We start from the raw sequence: 20,954 nt of genomic DNA, 5'->3' as shown, positions 1-20,954 counted from the left end.
GATTTGTTTTGTACTTTCTGTTGGACAGTGTCAATATTGCCAGCCCCAAGCTTGCAGCCTCTTTTGGGAGCCAAGTCCCAAGAAATCATGACATCAGTTTTAATATGCTAAAGGATTTAGTCTGGGCTTTTAAACAAAATATCTTAGATTGAGCACATGGCTGCTGATTTCTGAGTCTCTGAGTGCATACAGGCAAGGAAGTGCATTCCTCTGCAGAGGAGCTTATTGCAGGGTAAACAAAAATTTTCACCCAAAAATCTTTGTATGTTTTTAAACATCAGATGATGTTCCTAGCTAATTCTTTACAGATAGGTCCTAGGCTGCTAGAAGAGCATTCAGTCATGACACAAAATTGGTGGTACATTTTTAACAGGTGTAAACATCCTCTGTTCTGTAGATAAGTTACTTGGCCCTACAAGATTACAAGTACTTGTATTAACAAAGGAAGGGGGAAAAGATGCAAAACTTGTTTATGATACAATGTCTCACCAGAGCTCATTTATGTTCCTTTTTTTACTAGATGCCAGGCTGGGAAGTTAAGGTGAGACTGGGCAGTGGTGGCTCTCCAGGTGGAAAGTGCAGGACATACTTGCCTGCAGAACAGGCTTGAGTTTTCTTTGTGTGCTGCTTTTTTCTTATGCCAGACTATGAAGCCGTAGTATGTTAAAAGCTGAAAACTAGCAATTTAAATTTCCTAAATGCCTTTAGAAAACCAAGAACTCAGCCACTGCCAAGAGAAACATGACTTCCTGAAACTGGACAGCATTGCTTGGGTTTCCTTTGAAGAAAAAAAAAAAAAAGAAAAGGAGGAAAAAAAGGAGAGCGAGCCAAATGCCAGAAATATGTAAGACAGAGCGATACAGAACTAAGGGGAAGCTACATAGGAAGCAAAGCAAAGCCCAGCAGGAATGGAAAACTAAAAATAACAAAATGGAAAGTGTGACACAGCTGCAAGGGCTCTGGTGCATTCTCCCCCAGCATTGTACCATTTTTTTCAGGAACATACTAATAGTGTGTTTGGATTTCAATGGCATTCCAAACCATTATTTGTTCTTCAAAAATAGATGTTTCTCCTGTGAGGAAGAAAGATATTTTCAAGTAACATTCATAGGATTTCAGTCGTTTCAGTTTATCAAAACACACTTCAGTTAGGCTTAGTGTTTGCAGAATAGAAAAATTGCATTGATTATGTAATTTTTTGAAAAAATTAGTCAGTCTCCTTAGAATAGCAAAGATAAGCTCATACATAATCAACTGTTTCTCTTAATTTCAATTGAGATTTTACTTAATAGCTTTTAAAAGTAGGAAGGGAGCAAGCACACGAATCTGAGGTGCAACCACTTTGGAAGCATAGTGAATGGAAAAGGATCAGGGAGGATTAGGAACACCATGTACTAATAAAGTTAAGGAAATCTCCGTCTTTCTTTTCATCCAAACACAAGTTTGTTTGTTTACACAGAGCATTTTGTGGGACCAGGAAGGCAGCTCAGGGGACGTGGGGCTGCCAGGACTGTGGCTGGATCCCCTCTGGTGCCTGCAGAAAAGCCAGTCTCTCCAGGCATGGGTGCCACACACCCACCCAGCCATGACTGAGGTACTCAGCACTTGTACAGGGGTCACTGGCAGCTACTGCCAATGAGAGGGCAGGGAATACTTCAGCATTTGCATGTCTTGCTGTTTTAACACATATTTGATTGCTAAACTCACCTTCCTGAAATAATTTAGCCAAGCAGTTGAGTAGTGCATGGTCTCTGGACATCCAGAAGATAGATGGTGCCACTTTTGGAAGAGAAAAAAAGCCTGAACATATCAATTTGTCAGCCACAGCTTCCTTGGACAGTGACAAACCCTTGTGAATACCATATTAAGATGGGCCAAAGTAAAAATCATGATGGTTGTGAAGTTATCTTTCCAATTTGTGAAAATCCTATTTTTGGCAGACACAACAAGAACAGGAAATATTTACCAATTTTGCAGGTGTCAGGAAATATTTTCAAAGTGCTGCTGTGACCTGACAGTCCATTTAAATAGATAGCAAGCATGTACATATATTTTAATTTAAAATATATACTTTGATGTGTTTGCTCCAATATCTGTGTCCTAGCGGGTTAGAGTGGCAAATTCATATTGTTAATCACACTGTAGTGATGAATCTCACAATACAAGTGTGAATGCTTTATATAATGAAATCATACATTAGGGTACATTAAAGACGTTTCTCGCAGATGACATTGATAAGGCTGTTTTTCATTAAAATTTATCTACACTGGAAATATATTTCTTACATATTATTTGAATTGTGGGTGAAATACATCTGAATATATTTTAGGCTTTTCAGTTCTGTGTATTTCAGATGCTGCTCTAAAACATTTGATTATATATTGTTTGAACTGTAATGGTGTCTGCAGCACCCTATAATACAGACTGTAATACAAACTGCATTAAAGCACAGTTCTTATCAGTGCCATAACACATTAGACAAAAATGAGAGTCTTTGCATATACTATGTAGCTTACAGTTCAGCAGCTGAGAAAGTAACAGCTACCTTCCAGAAATGAGGCTTATTTGCCAAACATGTTCATACTGTAAGTAATATATAATCCCACTAAAACCAAAATAAATACTAGACGACAGGACCACATTCTGTGATGAACCATTTCACAGCTTTTACTTCAGGAGTAGTATTTGTAGGATTTGGGAGTGTCAGGTTAACAGCTGGACTCAAACGGTCTTAAAGGCTTTTTACAACTTAGACAATTCTACTATTCTATGGCTCTATGATAATTTCCATCATTTCTTATCCTGGCGTAGTCCCATTGTCACTGGTAACAACAGATAAATGTTTCAATGGATAAAGGATAAAATAAAAGGATGAAATACTGTAATTTCATCCTGAAATCTATTCTGTGTGCAGTGAACTATCACTGAAGCAGATAAAGAGATACAAAAGCATTGTATAAATTTGATGAAAAAGAGTAAAAATCATCCAAAAAATGTTTTCAAGGCGTTTCCCTCCATCTCCTCCTTTCTCCTGACTTGCCAGTTGTGGATTCACAGGTTATTCCTTTATGAAAAATGAAAGAGTATCAAGGAGTTGCAGGCTCTGCTTCAGAGCTAAATAGTCCCTGGCATGGTAATGGCCAGGCCAACAAGAAAAGACAGCTTCCAAATCCTTCCTGTACTGGAATTGGCCAAGGAGTGGCTGCTCCAAGTAGGCAGCTAGGATCCAGCCACCCTGTTTTGAAGACGAAGGTGGTTGAAATAGTGTGGACACAAATCTTTCTGTACATGGGACACCACTCATTTTCTGCAATCATGAACGATCCCAGAAATTTGCTGAAATAGATGCCGAGGTTGTGGAACTGTTTCTGCGGATTTGAGACCAAAAGGATACCTAACCTGTGTGTGCCATGGCTGTACCATCAGCAGCAGGCTTACTCTTCAAAGATAGACACAATAGACAGTGATGCTTTCAGTTGTTGTTTTTTGTGGTTTTTTATTGAACAACAATAATATTACACTCTTTAAAACCAACTGACTTACTAGATTTACATTCAAGAACTCATAATGTCATTTATGACATTGTTGCAAAATATTAATAATGTATGCAGTATTTACTACATTCTTTAAATATTTCTCATCAGTCTGCTGGAAGACCAAGGGTTTGATCCTACTCTCACTGAAATCAAGAAAAAAATTACTTTTGATATCAGTAGATTAGAATCAATTCACTTGCTAGTAAATAGCCCAAGAAAACATTATTCCCTCTCAGACCCTAACATTCAATACTGGTTAAAATGTGGTATTATGCTAGTTTGAGATTTATGTTTGTATGTCTCCAATTATCATGGCAAGAGAACCTGCACTTTCATCGTGACATTTGGATGTCTACTGCTGTCATCATCTTGTTCCAGATCAGCATATTCATGCCTGCTTTCCCAGGTGAAAGCATCCTGCTTTCCCAGATGCTGACTTTGGATCTCTTTAAAGGCATCAGTTTCTGTTGTTCATAGTTTTAAAAGCATGCTTTTAGATCCTGAACTAAACTCTGGCTGCTGTACTGTGTGTTCTTTCTTTCACTGCAGTCATTGTCAAAGCTCAGGTTGATTTCAAGGAAATGTTAAAATCAAGCCACACTTCCAATGGGAGTGCTCTGTGTTACAAGCTGTTCCTAAACTCATGGCATCCAGGTTCACTCTGAGGCAGCAACTTCAATTTTCATTATCTGTGGATCTGGTTGTTTTCAGGCATATTAGCAAACCCTTCTCAGTAGTGATTTTTAACTTACGCAAATATCATCCAGCTTAGGCTGAATGAGGGGCTGCCTGTTGCTGCAACACTCTAACATGTAAGTTTTTCTCCTGGCTGAAATGGGATCACTTGCTCATGAAATTGAGAAACAAAGGACTGGGTACCAAAATACTGTAGTCTGTGGCTGCACTATCGCTTGCTGAGGGTTCAAGACTTTCTTGGTTCAAATAAACTCCCTGTGAGTCACATCTGGGCCATAGCCAGCAGTGAAGATGGAAAGCATGAATGTCCCTTTGCTGGCCTCTCACCACTCTTCCAGAAAAAATGCAGATATCGCCTTAATGACACCAACTAGCTGGTTTATAGAAACATATATATTTAAATAATGATAAGCAGCTTCTTTTTTTTCAGATCCCCTTCTACAAATTGGTAGAATTTACCAACCTGCTGTTTTTCTGTACAAAATTTAACTTTAGAAATTCAACTAAATACAATATATGTCTGTAGTGTCTCGTCTAAGTTATTCACAATGTATAAACTGAAGTGCTGGATGTTTTCTCTCTGAAGAAAGGCATATTTGTCTCTGAGGAATTGTCACCAAACTTACAAAAACTAGAAAATTGTTAACAACTTATGTTGGTTTATTTAATTTACATTGTTGTGCTTTTGTTGTTATTATTGTTATTGCACAAGGGTGTTCCTTCCATCTGAGGTGTTGTTTATATGTGTTTCTTTCACAGTAGTTCCACATCAATAGTATCACTCACCCAAACTGTCCCCTTCATTCAGTGAGAGATTTTCCAGCATCAGGTTGGCAAGAGTCAGCCTCTGGCACTATTTAAATGATCATGTTGGGTTTTCAGCATTTCTATACATTCAAAAAGCCACAATACATTTCTCTGTTCAAATACTTATCAAAAAAAAAATCAAAAGTCATATACACTGTACAGTCTATTTTTAAGTAAACATTTTTCTCATTAAAAATGGGTCACATTTGAGCTTCAGAGATTACATATTCATACATTATAGATCTACTATGTTCTTAAAGTGTGTTGTTGCATATTCAATAATCTGTGAGAAATGCATTCACTTGAAAGTCTTACAAGTGTAAGTAAATATCAGCGAGGATTTAGCCATTTCATTACTGGAGAGCGAATAACTTTCTCTTTAACGAATTCCTCTTTTACAGAATTTCCATCCCCTGATGCCATGTCATTGTCTGAAAAAAACACAAAAATAAAGGTGGATTTCATGAACATGAGAGCTTTAAAATATTATCCTGCAGCAATGTCCCTGGTTTTATGAATACTTTGGAAAATCCTTAACTGGTATGTTTGCAGAAAACTCAGTAAATTACCTCCAATTACCCAGCTGCAAAATTTCTACAAAATTAAGGCACAAGTCATATCTGTTTTCTAGTAGCTTAAGCATAAGGCTGATGAGTTGACTTCAGTTTCCAGTTCTGACTGTAACACTCACTCCAGTATGACACAGAAACAAGCAACACATCCTCAATAACTACAGCAGTAAATTAAACTCCCCTGCAGCTATTCTCTGACAGAGGCCAGCTGGCATGGAATAGCCTGGTGTGTGCCACTAAACTTGCTTACTCTCCAAAAATAGGTAAAAGATACTCAGTTTGTCAACTGGAAAGAGTCCCTGGCTGAGGCGGATTCCTCAGCTGTGACTGGGGTTGTTTGGCACAGCTAGCTGGCTGGGGACACAGTGTGCTGTCCACTGCCCTCCTGTTTGACCGTGAAAGGAGTAAAATTGCAATGTACAGCACCTCTGACACCTTTAGGCTTGTTAGGCATATGTAAGCATGTCATAATGTTTTTTACAAAACATATGGGTCAGAAACTTGCCTGTTTAAACCACAGAAGCATTTACAGCTGTTTTAATTCACTGATGATCACTTAGATGCTATAGTTACTTCTGAAAACCCCTTTCAAATGAAACCCTGTGTGACCAGCCCATGGAGTACTACTGTAGTGTTCCTGATCTGCTAACAGTGACAGACCTCTGAGGACAGAAGTAATTGGGAAACTCTTGCAAGGATGAAAAACACTGTTTGTTTCCATGCAGTGGATATCTCATACTGGCTGGGATAAGTCAAGCAGTTAAACATTGAGGCAGAAGAAAATCTGGGACCAAAGGCAAGTGAGGAAGAGAAAAGGGGAGGAGGAACTGATGCAAATGGACTGTCTGGGAAGGTTTGGAATATAGGCTAGATACAGAAAAAAGCAAGCACACTCATTATTTTGGCACCCTCAGTAATAAATAGAAGAAGGAAAAGCCAAAGAGCACAATCGTGTAGAAAAATACAAAAATATCAGGGCTGATTGATCTTGTATGAGTTTTTTGTTGAGATTATTTTAAATGTGATATGAGCTGCAGAAGTTTACTTCAATCTAACTTTCTCTGAGCAGAGAAAAAGATAAATCCTGTATTAAGACAGCAAACTCTACACCGCTTAATATAACAGAAGAAATTTAAAAATTACACACAAACTGCAGTTGGAGAAGAAATTAAATCTAAAAATCTTTAGTGAAACCCTATCAAAGATCCCAGTAGACCTAGAATTAAATCTCTGGGGTTTTTTCTGACTTGTACACATTTGTATTTATTTTGGTTTCTCTTTATATTTAGAGTAAGCATTGTTTAGTCAAACATACCTTAGCATCATCAGGTGGTGAAAAAGGGGAGAAATTTTAAGCCCACCTCTAAAACCTTCAGTGATCTTTCCTTGGTGCATCAAAAAAACCCTGCAGCTTCTCACACTCCTTTTTTTCTTTTTTTCTGTTTTTTTTTTTTTTTTAGTTTTAATTATGGACAGATCTATTACAAGCTTCAGACATAAATGTAAAGGAAATAAATTATTCCAATGATACTGTGACAAATTACTACAATAAAACATTTAATAAAACCTTTCACTGACAACTGAAAACATATAAAGCTCTGTCCTCATGGGGAAAATGAAATGCTGTTTTTACTATGCATTACCTAATACTAGTAAATGCAATGTAGTGAAATCCTGAACTGACATGCAAACCCTAGCACAGCCTCCTGTTGCACAGGTGAGGTGCTGCTAGCACATGCAACAGTTGCAAAGTATTTAAAAATGTTTCTAGCATGCATCGCGGCTCACCTAATTCCATGCCACACATTAAGGAATAAGAAAAATAAACCTACCTTGTGGTGCTAATGGTTTTCACAGCTCCACCCAAGTACCCACCCTTCATAGACAGAGTGGTAGTAGATCATGTGCAAGGTGTTTTCTGCTAAAATCAACTGTCCCACAAAGTCTTACCTGCGTGTGAAGATATTTTTCGTCGATTTGGAGGCTTTGAAGCAGACAGTTGAAAAAACGGGAACTTGAGACACTTCCCTGTTACTCTGTCACAGATGCCAGAGGGACAGTTGCAGGTTTTCCTGCATTCCATTCCGTAGCTACCATAGGGACACTCTGGAAAAAAAAATATAGCAAAGCAGTTCTCAGTGATCCAAGTCAGCTGCTATCTTAATAGCTGGTCTGCTTGAAAGTGGAAAACCTTTGAGTGGAGGTCAGCTAGACCTTAACTACACGATTTCATCATGCTGACTGCTTTTTTACAGTGTCTTCTAGTATTAACAAATCTTGACACATTTTACATACATCATTTCATTTCCTGTAACTTATTTACAATGTGCTGCTGGTAATCCTTCTCTGAAACACTCTTAGATTTAAGCGCACTCTTACATTACATTGCCTTAGTTAAAGGCAGTATGGATATGTAGGTATATGATTATAGAAGATTTCATTAAAGGACTAGCACTGAATTTAGAGGGGAAGATGACTCCAGAAGTTCCCTGAACTCACTGTGTGGTTCACTATGATATTATCTGACTTTCATGACCATTGATATATAAAGCTTCAATCCAACGCTGGTGCAGGGCTGCTGTGGCCTGGGCCAGCAGTCTGGGAGGAGGATGCAGCCTGACCCTGAGGAGCTCTCCAGCAAACTCACCATCCACCTGGAGATGCTACTGGGTCCCAGGGAATAACCTCCCACCCAACACCTTCTCAGACAGCCAGGTTCTGCCTTCCCATGGCAGACGGCTCACCTGCATCTCCAGCCTGAAGAGTGAGGATGGCCTAACAGGATCTCTGGCACTAAGGCAGCCCCCTGGTTATGCTGCACCTGGTCACATAATGCCCCAATTCAAACCTCACATCCCTGAGCAAGCTTGGGGAGGAGCACTACAAAGCAGTTGCTAGGATGGGAACAAATTTTTCCAAAGAAAATTAAGTCAGGAACAGGAGATTTTCCCTATCCCATTGCTGACACATATAACATGCTGAGCCATATAACTTCCCAGAGGGTTTAAACTATGGCCCTTGTCTTTGTCCACCTTGCTGTTGAATAGGATACCTTCCCAAAACCATTGCTAAAGAGGTAGAGACTGGGAAAATCCATGTCTAATACATCCGTTCCAAACCCACAAATTGGTGATCATTCCCAGGAGAGGTTCGAGATATCCCAGGAGAAAGGCCTTTATGTTCAGACTGTCCTTGCCAACCCAAGGTACATGGTCACCTTAAATGGCAAGGTCTGTAGAGTTTCTGATTCACCTCCTAAGGGCAGATAAATGACTATTCAGGGCTGGACCAAGGAACCATCTAGCCCAGGCCTCCACAAAACCCTTAAGGAAGGTGACAATAGTAAGTACAAATAATACCTCTCCCCTCATTTTGTCTCTCCTTTTCAGCTATGAGACCTTCTCATCCAGACATAGTTTCTTTGTGTATAACACCCCACAATAAAATCACCTTTTCAGTTTGTTCAGTCTCCTCTTGAATGAATGCAAACTTTTGGCTTTGCCATACAGCCTAGGTAATATGAAAATGAAGCTATTGCACTATAGTTAAATAGTTATAGTGTAGCCAACATTTTACAATTCTCTGTGTATCAAATGGATGTATGGATTTATTTTTTATAAATTAAAAGCCCTAGAGGATTCTGAAATGGACTGCACAGCGAGTCACTCCAGCATGGAGGATCTTCCTAGCCCTCAGCAGACTCCCCTTCCCAAAAATGACTCTTCAATCTGCTGCTCATCCACATGAAACAAAAGCAAAATCCCACCCAAGCAGAGCTGTTCTTGTGTGCATATCCTTCCTGGGAGACAAGCAAAGAGCACATACTACATGGAGCATCAATCTGCCTCCTACAGGTGCTCAGCCTGGAGAAGTGGGATGCAGAGATGTGCACAACAGCATAGAAACAAGTCTGAGCCCAAAGCACTTGGCTCTCTGTGTGGAATAACCCTGGCATTGGTGCTGCTTTTTACATTTCTTGACACTGACATCTCAGTAAATCTCTTAGAAGTTTTTTGTTTAATAGAATCCTGCTCCTAAATAAATTGCAGATAGCTCCCAGTGGTTTAATGGAAGCAAGGGCACCAAAAAGTATTTTGCTTTGGACCATAATGACATTGCTATTGATAATAGTACAATCCACTCTCCTAATAATGAAAGTATCCCAAAAAATTGTTCTGGAATATATACTGCCCATTTTTGAAACAGGAAATTGAAAAACAGAGAGTTCAGATCATTTTCCCAGAACTTCAAAGTAAATTGGCAACAGGAAGCCAGAGAGAATTTAGCCATCCTGCATCTGTCAGTTACTACAAACATGGAAGTTATTAAAATGAGTGACTGACCAGGTATCATAGCAGCACATGGATATATAAAATAAAAATATCTGACCCCAAGGAGAGACTGTACTATCTCAGAGCTGAGATGAAGAAAGAAAGAAAGGGAATTCAAAATTACATCTATAATATTTAGTGGAAATAAATATATGGGGAATAGAAGCCTTAAGCACCAATTTAAATTTGAAGCCAAGATATAGCTTTACTGAAATTAATAAGAGTTTTTCCACTGACCAATTGGGAAAAAAACCCAAACATTTGATTTTGCATTTTCTACAGAGCACCCAAGATTCAGCTATGGGGATTCAGATCTCAAGTCCCATAATATTTCTTTTTTCCCATTCAGAGGATGCTATTGCTAAGAAACTCCTATGAGGAAAACGAAAAGTACACACTAATTCAAAACAATTGTTAATGGAATTATAGGCAGTATCTTGCACTGTGGTGATTTTTAATAAACTGAAGATCAGTCAGTTATCTCAGTAAAATATTTTCCTGGTGAGTGCACCAAAGATATAATCTTTATGTGTAAGTTCTACTCATTTGCAATAAAGTACTATTTTGGGTTTCACACTCAACCATGCTCATGAGTTTATTTTAAATAAGGTAAATAAGTGTGTGCTTTATGTGAATCAGCCAAAGTGATTTTTGCAGCATCAGGTCCTAAGTCATTACTTTAACTGAGTCTATTAATACTCCTGATATTTAACTGCCAAGATATTCCCACTTTTAAGGAAGTTATTCTAAGGCTTATCTGTATCTACTTACTGAAGTGGTACACAAACACAGCAAAATCCACTGCACTAATGCTTTGCAAACTCTCTTTTTAAAATAGTTTATTTTTTTTAAAATTCACCCTGCTTCTTACAAATATAATACATTACCACACTATAAAGACTGCCCTGTTTAAATGGAGTGAGAATAGCTCCTAAAACATAAATGTGATTATAGCTTCTGATGAAAGAAATCAGCATGCAACATACCTGTAATAAACTGTATGCAGTGCCTGGCTGCTCATCTCATAGTCAGCTTCTGCTCTGTAATTGCCATCCTTCAGGCAGGAGGGTTTCTGTTTGCCTCCCCTAACCTCATCCCTAGGATGACTGAGCACCTCAAAGGCAGGACTAAATTAAAGAGGACAAAGTCTCTAGGCACTCAGGGTGTGCTGCTTTCTCCATCCCCCGGACCCCAGCGTGAGCACCTGGTCCCTGGGCAGGCAGCCGGCAGTGCCAGAGGGAGCATCATTCCCAGGAGTGTGCAGCTGCCACAGGGACCCTGTGACAAGGCTGGACTTGCAGGATTAAAGTATTTATAATTTATAGAGAGCCACCCACCAAATCAACAGAAAGAATAGGACTAGTGCCTGGGTGTCTCAAGCTCCCGTCAAAAATCTCATCTCCAAGTACACCCTGTCGGTATTTCCTTACACATGTCCCCAGGTAATGTGTAAATAATATCATCACATTAATAAACCTGCCCCAGTACATGTAATGCCTTCTAATGACAGCAGGTATTTTTTCCCTTTTTCCTTGGCTAAGGCATGAGCTGTAAAAATCCCATTTTACTCCTTTCAAGCAAGAGGCAAACTCTGCATGTATATTGCTGTCAAATTGCCATAGTGGGTGCATACAAAGCGAACATCATTACCTTTGCAGATACCAAATTCATCACCAAAGTCATCCTCCTCAGTGTAAAACTGGCACTTCAGCCCAGGACCACACTTGACACCATCCATACCCGAGACAGTACGATAGCAAGTCTCCCCCAGAGCAGCTGCACACACTCTGCAGCAGCCACAGTCATCCAGCACCGTTCGCTTACAGCGCGCGGTGCTTTTGCATGCGTTACTGTCACAGGGATCAGGGCAATCTACTGCGTATTTCGCACTCCAGGCAGCTCCAGCAGGCACGGGCAGCAGGAGGAGGGTGAGGAACAGGAAGCCCTTCATGTCTTGCAGGGGTAAATGCTCCATCCCAGAGACCAGGTCTCAGTGCTCAGCCTGCTGGTGCCTCTTGCCGAGGGAAGCAGCGGTACAGAATCCAAAGTGGTAGCTGCACACATCAGTCTACAAGTTTATGAGCTTTATAAAGTGTGTTGCCCACATGTTGCACCGTCGTCAGCTTCCTCAATCCGGCAGCGCTGCTCCTGCCAGCCTCCCTTGTTTCAGTTTATGAAATCCAGGATGAAGGTTGGATTAGCACTCTGCTGCCATCCAGGAATTGAAAAGCCTGAGCTGATGTAATCTGTTATGTTTAGTTGGTTGTTTTGCATGAGGACTAAAAACTCTCTCACATCCGTTTCAAATGCTCAAGGACATCTGCCAAGAGTAAAAAAAAAAGGTAAAAAAACAATCAACCCCTAGGAGGTTGCATACCTTCCTGCAGGACAGGGATTGCTCTGATGCTGGGCACACTGCTGACAGGAGAGCTCTGCCTTGATATCACAGCATGCATGGCCAGAAGAAAATCACCCTGAATCATCTTACTGCTGAAAGAATAATCTTTAACAGAACAAATCTTTGCCATACTCTTTTAGGGGATGTGGAGGGTTATTTTGGGGAATTAAATGAGATCATGTCATTTAATAGTCAAACTCAGATTTTTCAGTAGCTTTTTCTGACTGCAGTGAAACAGTGTTTTTTAATCAGTATGTGAGTGGAGGTGAATTAAACATTTCACTCAAAGATTACTACTAGAACTAAAAACTGGTCAGAAAAAAACCCCATCATTTTGTGGGATCTTCCACAGGAAGATCAGGAGAATGAGTAATGAGCTGCCCCAACTTCACAAGCAAAGGGGAAATCCCCATCCATCATCAGCACTGTCTGCACAGCGTTAACATGGACCCAGGGAGCTGATTCTTCTCCCTCTACACCACTTCTATTCTGACAAACTTTATGGGATCCTCTGATGCTGCTCTTCAATGAAGTCAATGTAAATAAACAGAAAACAAACCTCAGCTTCCCTGTCTCCTCTCTTAGACTTTCTTTATCCTGCCAGAGCCTTGACAAGAAACAGCAAACAAGTGGAGTCCAGTGAAACTGATGAGCCACTGGAGAGATGAAAATTTCTGCATTAAAAAAAAAATCTACAGGAAAGGAAAAGAGGAATAAAGCTAGGCATAAATAAACCTCTGAATACCAAAAGTTGTTGCCAGTAAAGTTAGTGGGAACCAAAGCAAACTGAACTGCGTATGACCAGCTTGTCGCTTGGGAATCTTGTGTCTCAAATGGGCTAAGGACACTGCCAGAAGGCTGCCAAATAAAATGAAGGACGAGACTAGAAATATAGGAGAGCAAGAAAGCCTTTTCTTCATTAATGCAAATGTGAATTGATAAACCCAAAACCAAAATGTTTAACTCTTCTGTCTCTCTCTCATAAGAACACTTTTTAAACAAAAGACAATGTTAAAAAAAAAAAAGTAAAAAATTAAAGAGTTAGATTGAGGTCTCATGTAAACCAAGGCAGTACTATTGGTAAGCATGAGCTGACACCAATTAGTTCAATTAGTAGTAGACAGCTTTATCTTCAAAATGCAAAGCAACTATCCCCTAAGAAGTGAAAAGAGTACTCCTAAAATGGAAATGAAAATTGCAGCCAAAACCAGAGGAGAAGCACAAGTTTGAGGTTCCAATGGGGAGATCAATTAGAAATTTATGTCCTACCACTGACCCCATCACAACTGGACTATTGCAAAAGTCTGTTTAAAAAATACCAACAATCCAATATTTCTTCCATATTTCTCAGGTCAGCAGAATAGTGTAAACCACTGTCCATGTTTGCTGGCATAGAATCGACTAAAACTGACACTGGTTTATATTTATAGGTCAGGCTATTACCTGTGGGGCTGAGAAGCCAGTGTAAATCCCGTAGGGCAGTCCTTCATGTGGGAGAGAGATGCTAAATGTTCCATCAGAGGACCAGGGAACGCAGCTAAGGTCAGTAACCCTCTCAATACCTGAGGCAGATCTGCTCCTAAGAGTGAAATAGCCAAAAAAAGAGCTTTGCACACTTGGTGCATCACAGATCTGCAGCAGTAAGGAGCAGGAAAGCTCACCCTTAAGTTAATTCACACCTGCACTTCAGATTCATACCTGCTTGCTCACTCAGAGGAGACCACAGATGATGTGTAGAGTGCAGACCCATCCACACATATACGTAGATATCTATGCCTGGTATTAACTACCAGCTGGAAAAATCCTATTCTGTAAATATTTATAGAAAATGATCCTTGTCTAAAACACTAAATGAGATCTGAAAGGGCTACTTGTCACATTTGGGCTTCTCACAGGAAAAACGTCCTAGAGAGATGATAAATAAAAAAATTACACACAGATGTGGTGAGGAAAAGAAATCGTAAAAGGAATCAGCACACTCTCCTAGCAACTAGCCAATATTATTTGGAATAAGATGGAAACTGTATCCTGTTCTTGGAGCTAGAGGCCAAAGTAAATTATTACAATGGATTAAAAAAATACATGTAATGGAAGAAAACAATATTAACAGATAAATATCCGGATTATATATGAGTATCATGGAGGAAATAAGGATACTATGATCTTCCACACTGTCCATTGATTAAATAGTGAAATAAATCCAGTGTCAGTCTCTTTGGTTTTAATATTTCTCTGTTATTTTACCTGTTGAATCCATTAAGCTTTCCTTTCCAATGAAAAGTTTAATCCTGTAAAACCTTGAACTAAGCTCTTCCATGAAAATGGATGCAAAGGGAATTAATGAAGCTTCTCCAGGTATCAACAGCAGAAAATTTGCCACCACTATTTAACTTGTGGTATAAATATATTTCAAAGGTGGAAGACCTCCTGGATCAGATCAGAGCTAATTTTTTTCCAAATTTACAGAACAAATTGTCTTTTTGCCAGCTTATGTCATAATTACATCACCATATATAATGTTTGGCACTTCTTCTAGAAGTAGAAAAGGTTTCAACCCTTGGGTTCCATGCTTTGCAGGGAACCGAATCTAATATCTGTGAGTTGTGTTTCCAGCAGAATACTTCTGAGAACCATTTTTTGCATTTTTTTTGTAAATAATCTATTTATCAAGCAAAAACAGCCTGTGGGACTGTCTTGAGGTTGCATTTATGCCCTCTGAAAAGTATGACCCCAGCTGTTAAAAATCCCCATGAAATGGCAATCTTCATGATTCATGATTAGTCTGCGCTGGTATAGGGGCACAGAATCCTCACTAGGTTAATAGACTTTGTTAATTTTCCTCTTTAGATAGAGAAACATTCACCTCCAGTCTTCTGAATTTAAGTGTTCTGGCCACTATTGCTATCCAGTGTTTTGAATGTATAAAGATGGGATAAGCAGGAAGAACTAATATCTCTTTAAACATAGGAAAATATTTAATGCATGACCCTTGTTGCTCATTTCTAAAAGACAGTCCCTAAACTAAAAATATGTTACCACACATTCCTGAACAATCCAACCTTTTCCCAGGCTTCCTCTTCAAAAAGCCGTAAGCACAATGCTATATGAGAAGCAAAAATTCAAAGGGAAACACCGAAAGGAAGCCGAGCTGCGAAGTCCAAAATGAAAAGCCAGAAATAGGAAGTAAGAGATAAGAATCAGGAAAGTGAGATAGTGGCAAGGACTCCCCTTTGTATGATTTCTTTTCTTGTATCTTTTCAATGAATTGCTAATTACTCTTTGTTTCAGCTGTAGCGTAGCAACTCCACTCTGGTAAAAATAGGTGCTTTGGGACATTTCCTACTTGCTGAGGGCAAGAGATGTTTACATGCTTTCTCTAGGCAGACCAGGTGCTATGCAGAGACCTGGGTAGGCGCAAACTGCAGGAGCTACCACAGAAATGACTGGATGTGCTGGGTTACCTGCAGAGAGCCTCAGGAATGAGAGCCACAGCTTATTTGGAGCACAGCAAAAGTATGTCCACGTGCCCATATGTCCACGTGCAAATGTGTGGCATGTTCAGCCTGGGAGCTGCTAGCCAAACCTACTGCATATGATTTATGCTCTCTGAGTTTGCCACTGAAATAGAGCTGGACCCTGCCAGGTCTGTGCTGCTGACTGAGCCCACGTGGCACAGTCCTGTGCTTCCATGGGCTCCAGTCATAGCTGGTTCTGACTGCAGGACCTCTGCCCTGTGTGGCCTCGTCACAGAACAGGTATTCCCAGTGGTTTTACAATCACCATTATAATCTGCATAGCAGAAATCTCTGGCTTTCTCTCAATTTGGTTACAAATCAAGTGAAATAGTTCTTCTATGCTTGGAGAAGGTGTTCAAGAGGCAAAAACAAAGTCACAGAGAGGTGTAAAAGTTCTACTACATGGCAGCAAGGGTCAATTTTTTCCATGGCAGGAAAGTCTGGGTTTGTCACACCCAATAAATACATAGTTGATTTAAATGAGGAAACATGATGAAAAAATATGCTGTGACTCTCTTATGCTGAAAACTTTTTTTAATGCTTTCAAGACATCTGCACTTCCATAGGAAGAAAGGTCTTTCAGTGCCCAAGGCCTCTAAGATCTCTACCAGGGAATTTCAGAACAGTACGAGAAAGTCACATACCTTTTCTATACTTCAGGAAATCTGCTTCTCTGAATACAATGACTGGCCATTCGCAGCTCAAAACTCTGCCTTCACACACACACACCTTATTAATCCCTTTTTCAGGAGCTGCTTCTTTTGTGACACTTCTTGGTTCTAGAAATCTAAATCACCCGAGATAAGTCATATATACCCCTAGGCAGGAATAAAACCTGTCCGTACAGAAAAACATCTTTTCCAGTCTGATCTTCAGATATTCTGTTTCTTTATCAACAAAAAACTCCAAGATGTGAATGATGATCCTTTGCATGTTCTGCTTAGATGGTCGGGTGTCCATATGGTAAACGGCTTTAATGCTGAGATAATGTGGCTATTTCATCCTTCACTGTTTGACATAGTTAACTGATGTAACACACACTCATTTCTCTATTGTCACAAAGCCTCTGCTCTCAGTAGTTCTCTGCAGAACTAGAGTAAAATAATTAGATTTGAAAAAGCATTTTCACCAGTTTTTTCCAGACATAAACAATAACACAACAGTCAGTAAATTCACGAATACTGTATGGATTTTATCTTTTCTCTATGCAATCCAAATGGTAATCATACTCCAATTCTATGAGTTCCTGATAACTAAGCCAAATTCCAATTGAATAAATATTTTTTCTTGGTACCTCTGCAGAATTTGAAAGTGCGCTGTTTTGGTTTTTCTAGATATAGATATTAGAATCAGATACTTTAGGATCACTGGGAAATATACTTTTCCTTGCAATTCAAGTTGATTCTGATCTCTGTTTTTAAGATAAAAAAATTGATAACTCTATAGACCTTTATGGGAATTGGATCATATCTTAAGTATTAATGCGATTTCTACTTTTCTGTACTAAGACATGTCTTTTGAAATTTTATTGCAGTTAAGTCATGCTATTGTCTTACAACATTGCAAATGTTTTAGCCATGCTTTACACATAGTTTGGACTTAACTAAGTAGCTATTTCCTGTAATGAATGACAAACCTATTAAAAGCTTGTTATCTTCTTGTGCTCTATGTGTTGCTAACAAGCAAATCTGTAGTCATATGTGTGAAATGTTGAGTTGTTTAAGTTAGGGTTAGGTGTTTTCACGAGCTAATGCTTCCATGTATTCTTTGCAATATAGCCTGGATGATTTCCATTGGCAGAGAAAAGTCAATTTGAAGTAATTGACTTAGATATGCAAGTATATAAAATTTATATCCATCATCATTTTTCTTTTAGGAGAAATCTCTCCATTTCATAAGTACTTGTCTTTGAAATATAGAAGTTTTCCAGAATAACTAGGTGATCTCAAAAGGCCAGAGGAGAGCTTCAGCATTTCCTAAGTAACACAACTTCAGGGAAGAACCAGAGAAGGTCTGAAAGGAGTAGGGACACCAATGGGAACTTTTTTTCAGATTTTTTTCCAGTGTTAGACATACTTTCTTTCCTTGGGATGAGTGGCTATTTCATTCTTCCTTCTCTCTGCCACACAATCTCTTTGGCTCAGCCTTAATCCTCATTATACTGTTTTTCTCTGTTATTATACTGTACATTCTTTCTGATCTATGTGCAAGTTTTTGTGGCACACACAAAAAGCACCCTAAAATAAGAGCTCAGCAGACTATATTCCTTTATTCCATCTTTATTACTTTCTCTTGTTCACAGCTCTCACACTCCATTCATATTGTCTGTCCCAGCTGAAGCCTCTGAGACTTTGGATTAACAGGAGTAAAGCCTTGTTAAAGGAGACTTTTGGCAGTTGGTCCTTGGACATTTCTGTGCTGCATGAATTGGTATCTACTTCTGTGAACTTCAGGTTTGGAAACAAACTGAATTAATATCTTGGCTTCCATGGAAAGAGACACAGTCGGGGTCTCCAAGAACAATGCAGTTGGAGGGGCCTAAGACAGGACCATTTGTTTCCCCAGCAAGGCAAAAGGATTTTCATGCACGTTTCCTACATCCTTTTTCCTTTGTTCCACAGATCTTATGGCCCTGTTTGCAAATATATATGTTTTTTCTTTCCCTGGAGCACACATATTGTGGGTGAATGCTGACCCCAATGACATAAGTGCTGTGTCACTCATTTCAGCAGGGTCAGGATTTCACATGATGCTTTCAATGTTTTATCATCTCTGCTGTGTGTTTTTTTGCTCAAAATATGGAATGTTTGCAAACAAGCTCTAATCAGAAAGCAATGAGTAACAACTGCATGTTTGCCATGATAAATTTGGTCTCATTAAGAAACAAAACTGTTAGAAAGCTTAAAATTAGAAGCTATAAACCTACAAAGTGCACTTCCAAATCCATTTTGGCATGTATTTCATTTTTTTCAGCTGTATTAATGTATTGATAAAAGAGGTGTAATAGCTAGCAATATTTCAAGTGCAGAACACAACCTTGCATTTTCACTCAGAAATGTGGTAATTGATATGCCCCTATATACATTCAGCATATATGAGAGAGAAAAATATAATACACAAGTAGTCTCTTTAAAAATTTTATTCATTGATCAATGCTAGTTATTTGATCAAAGCTTGATGGTAATTTTCAGTCATTTAACCAAATACCCACAAGATTTATTCTTTAAGAAAACTAGCTGGGAAAAAAATATGAGTGAAATATACAAAGCTGGAACTATCTTTCCAAGTTGTGAATCTGACAGACTTAATATGTGATTTCTCCATAACGGCACATTACTCTTCTTTTTTTGCTTTTTCTTCTGAATTGTCATGGACTGAGCATGAGCTATTTTAGATATTTCCTTGACCATGATAGAATAAGCTTTTTAAGCCAGAGATATTTCTGAAATAGTTCACAATCAGATGCACTTTCTTAGATTATTTATTTAAAACCAGATAGTTGCTACTCAATCCCATGTTTTAATTGTGCCCTGCCCTGTATTATGGATCCTGTTCCCGTGCTATAATGTTTTGGACTACGAGCACTGGCTGGGTGCTGGGTAGGTATCTCACCCAGACTGTAAAGAAGCTGCAAAGTAAATAAAGAGGAAGGTCAGCTGCAGATATTTGTTGACAGTAGGAAACAGCCCCCAACACCACAAGCTGTGGTGTACAACATGTTCCCTCGTGGATCCCAGGAGGCCACTTGGGCCAGAACTGGGCAGAGTACCTTCAGCGCTGGCTATGGTGGCTTTTTCTGTTTTATAAAATGACAAATGTTTGGTTTTTTCATTTACGAAGCATTGGATGTAAAAATAAAAAGTTCATTTTCAACAGCCAACATAAAGGGAAAGGGGTTTTCTGTTTGCCTATTGCCTAAGATAAGTGCCCGAAACAGGACTTGGAAACCACTGACTGTGCAGATGGAAAACCTTTCAAAGTCACTGGAAGCGTTTGTCTGGGCAGACACTTCCCAGGATGGCTAAACTGTAACCAAGCACCATGAGGAGGGAAAAACCGAACCCAGCCCTGCTGGTGGAATAACAAACCCTTCTGGAAGTTGCCATCCAAATATGAATATCAAAATGGGTAACAATTACTGTGACCCTGACTTCAGTAACTGGGTGAAGGAAAAACCAGGGGAAGGAAAGAGGTCTGGAAGAAAAATAATTTAAATATGGCTTTAGAATTCAATCTAGCTTTTGTGTTTTCTTACCACCAGCAGCGCTCTCACTTTGCTCAGGTACTCTCAATCTTTCTACTCAATGAGGCAAAGACTGCTTGATAACACCATCATTCATAAGACAGAATAGTCTGTCATAAAGTAAGGTGGTTTTTAATAATTCAGGGCTCTGATGTGCAGTCCCTGTCAAATCTCAGTGTGGCACTCCCTGACTGATTGTTGCTGCATCAAAGCCTCATTCCACAGGACAAGTTAACTTCACCCATCCATTTCTGCTCCTGGAGTAGCACAAACTCCACTCCACTGTGAATGTGGTAGCTTCTGAAATTGATGTACCTAGAATCACAAGCACCACAGCACTCTGTATCACCCTTTTCAGCACCCTGTTCTCACCTACCTACATTTGATTATAGATCCACACCAAGGAAAAGTAATATTTAATCTTTTTGTTTATTGATATTGCTTCTGTTCTAACTATTCCTATCTTGATTTTCTATGTGGCTGCAGAGAGACTTGTTTTTTTAATTGAAATAAAGGTGTTGTAAGAATGTGTTAATAGGGCAATTTTTCTTGCTTTTTACCAAAAAATGTATTAATAATTCACGAGTGCAGTCTCTGAAACCCTATTGTTTATATATTTAATCTAATATATACCTTTATAAATAGCTACGGTATATAAGGTCCTATTGTATCTTTATATAAGGGCTTTTTTTAATAAAGGCTTTTTTGCTTATCTTTCTGTGGTTCCTTGCTTTGAAAAAACCTGTGCCATCTTGTATTGAATTGTGATTAAATTAAACCTACTTGTAATCTGTTAGACGTTAATTATGAAGTGCATAAGTCAATGCAAAAGAAGCTTGTTCAGATGATTGTGGGG

At 39.1% G+C, this 20,954-nt stretch overlaps 1 protein-coding gene across 1 annotated transcript; it reads right to left on the bottom strand.

Moving 5' to 3' along the window:
- Nucleotides 1-3,478: 3,478 nt before the first annotated feature.
- On the bottom strand, nucleotides 3,479-12,156 carry ESM1 (endothelial cell specific molecule 1). Its single transcript, XM_005421989.1, has 3 exons — nucleotides 11,593-12,156; nucleotides 7,562-7,717; nucleotides 3,479-5,470 (listed from the first exon to the last, which is right to left on the bottom strand). Exons 1-3 carry the CDS (start codon nucleotides 11,915-11,917, stop codon nucleotides 5,370-5,372), a joined length of 582 nt encoding a protein of 193 aa, XP_005422046.1. The 5' UTR covers nucleotides 11,918-12,156; the 3' UTR covers nucleotides 3,479-5,369.
- Nucleotides 12,157-20,954: the final 8,798 nt, after the last annotated feature.

The sequence above is a fragment of the Geospiza fortis genome, unplaced genomic scaffold, assembly GCF_000277835.1.
Source record: "Geospiza fortis unplaced genomic scaffold, GeoFor_1.0 scaffold443, whole genome shotgun sequence".
NCBI lineage: Eukaryota > Metazoa > Chordata > Aves > Passeriformes > Thraupidae > Geospiza > Geospiza fortis.
This window is presented reverse-complemented; position numbering and strand designations above follow the sequence as displayed.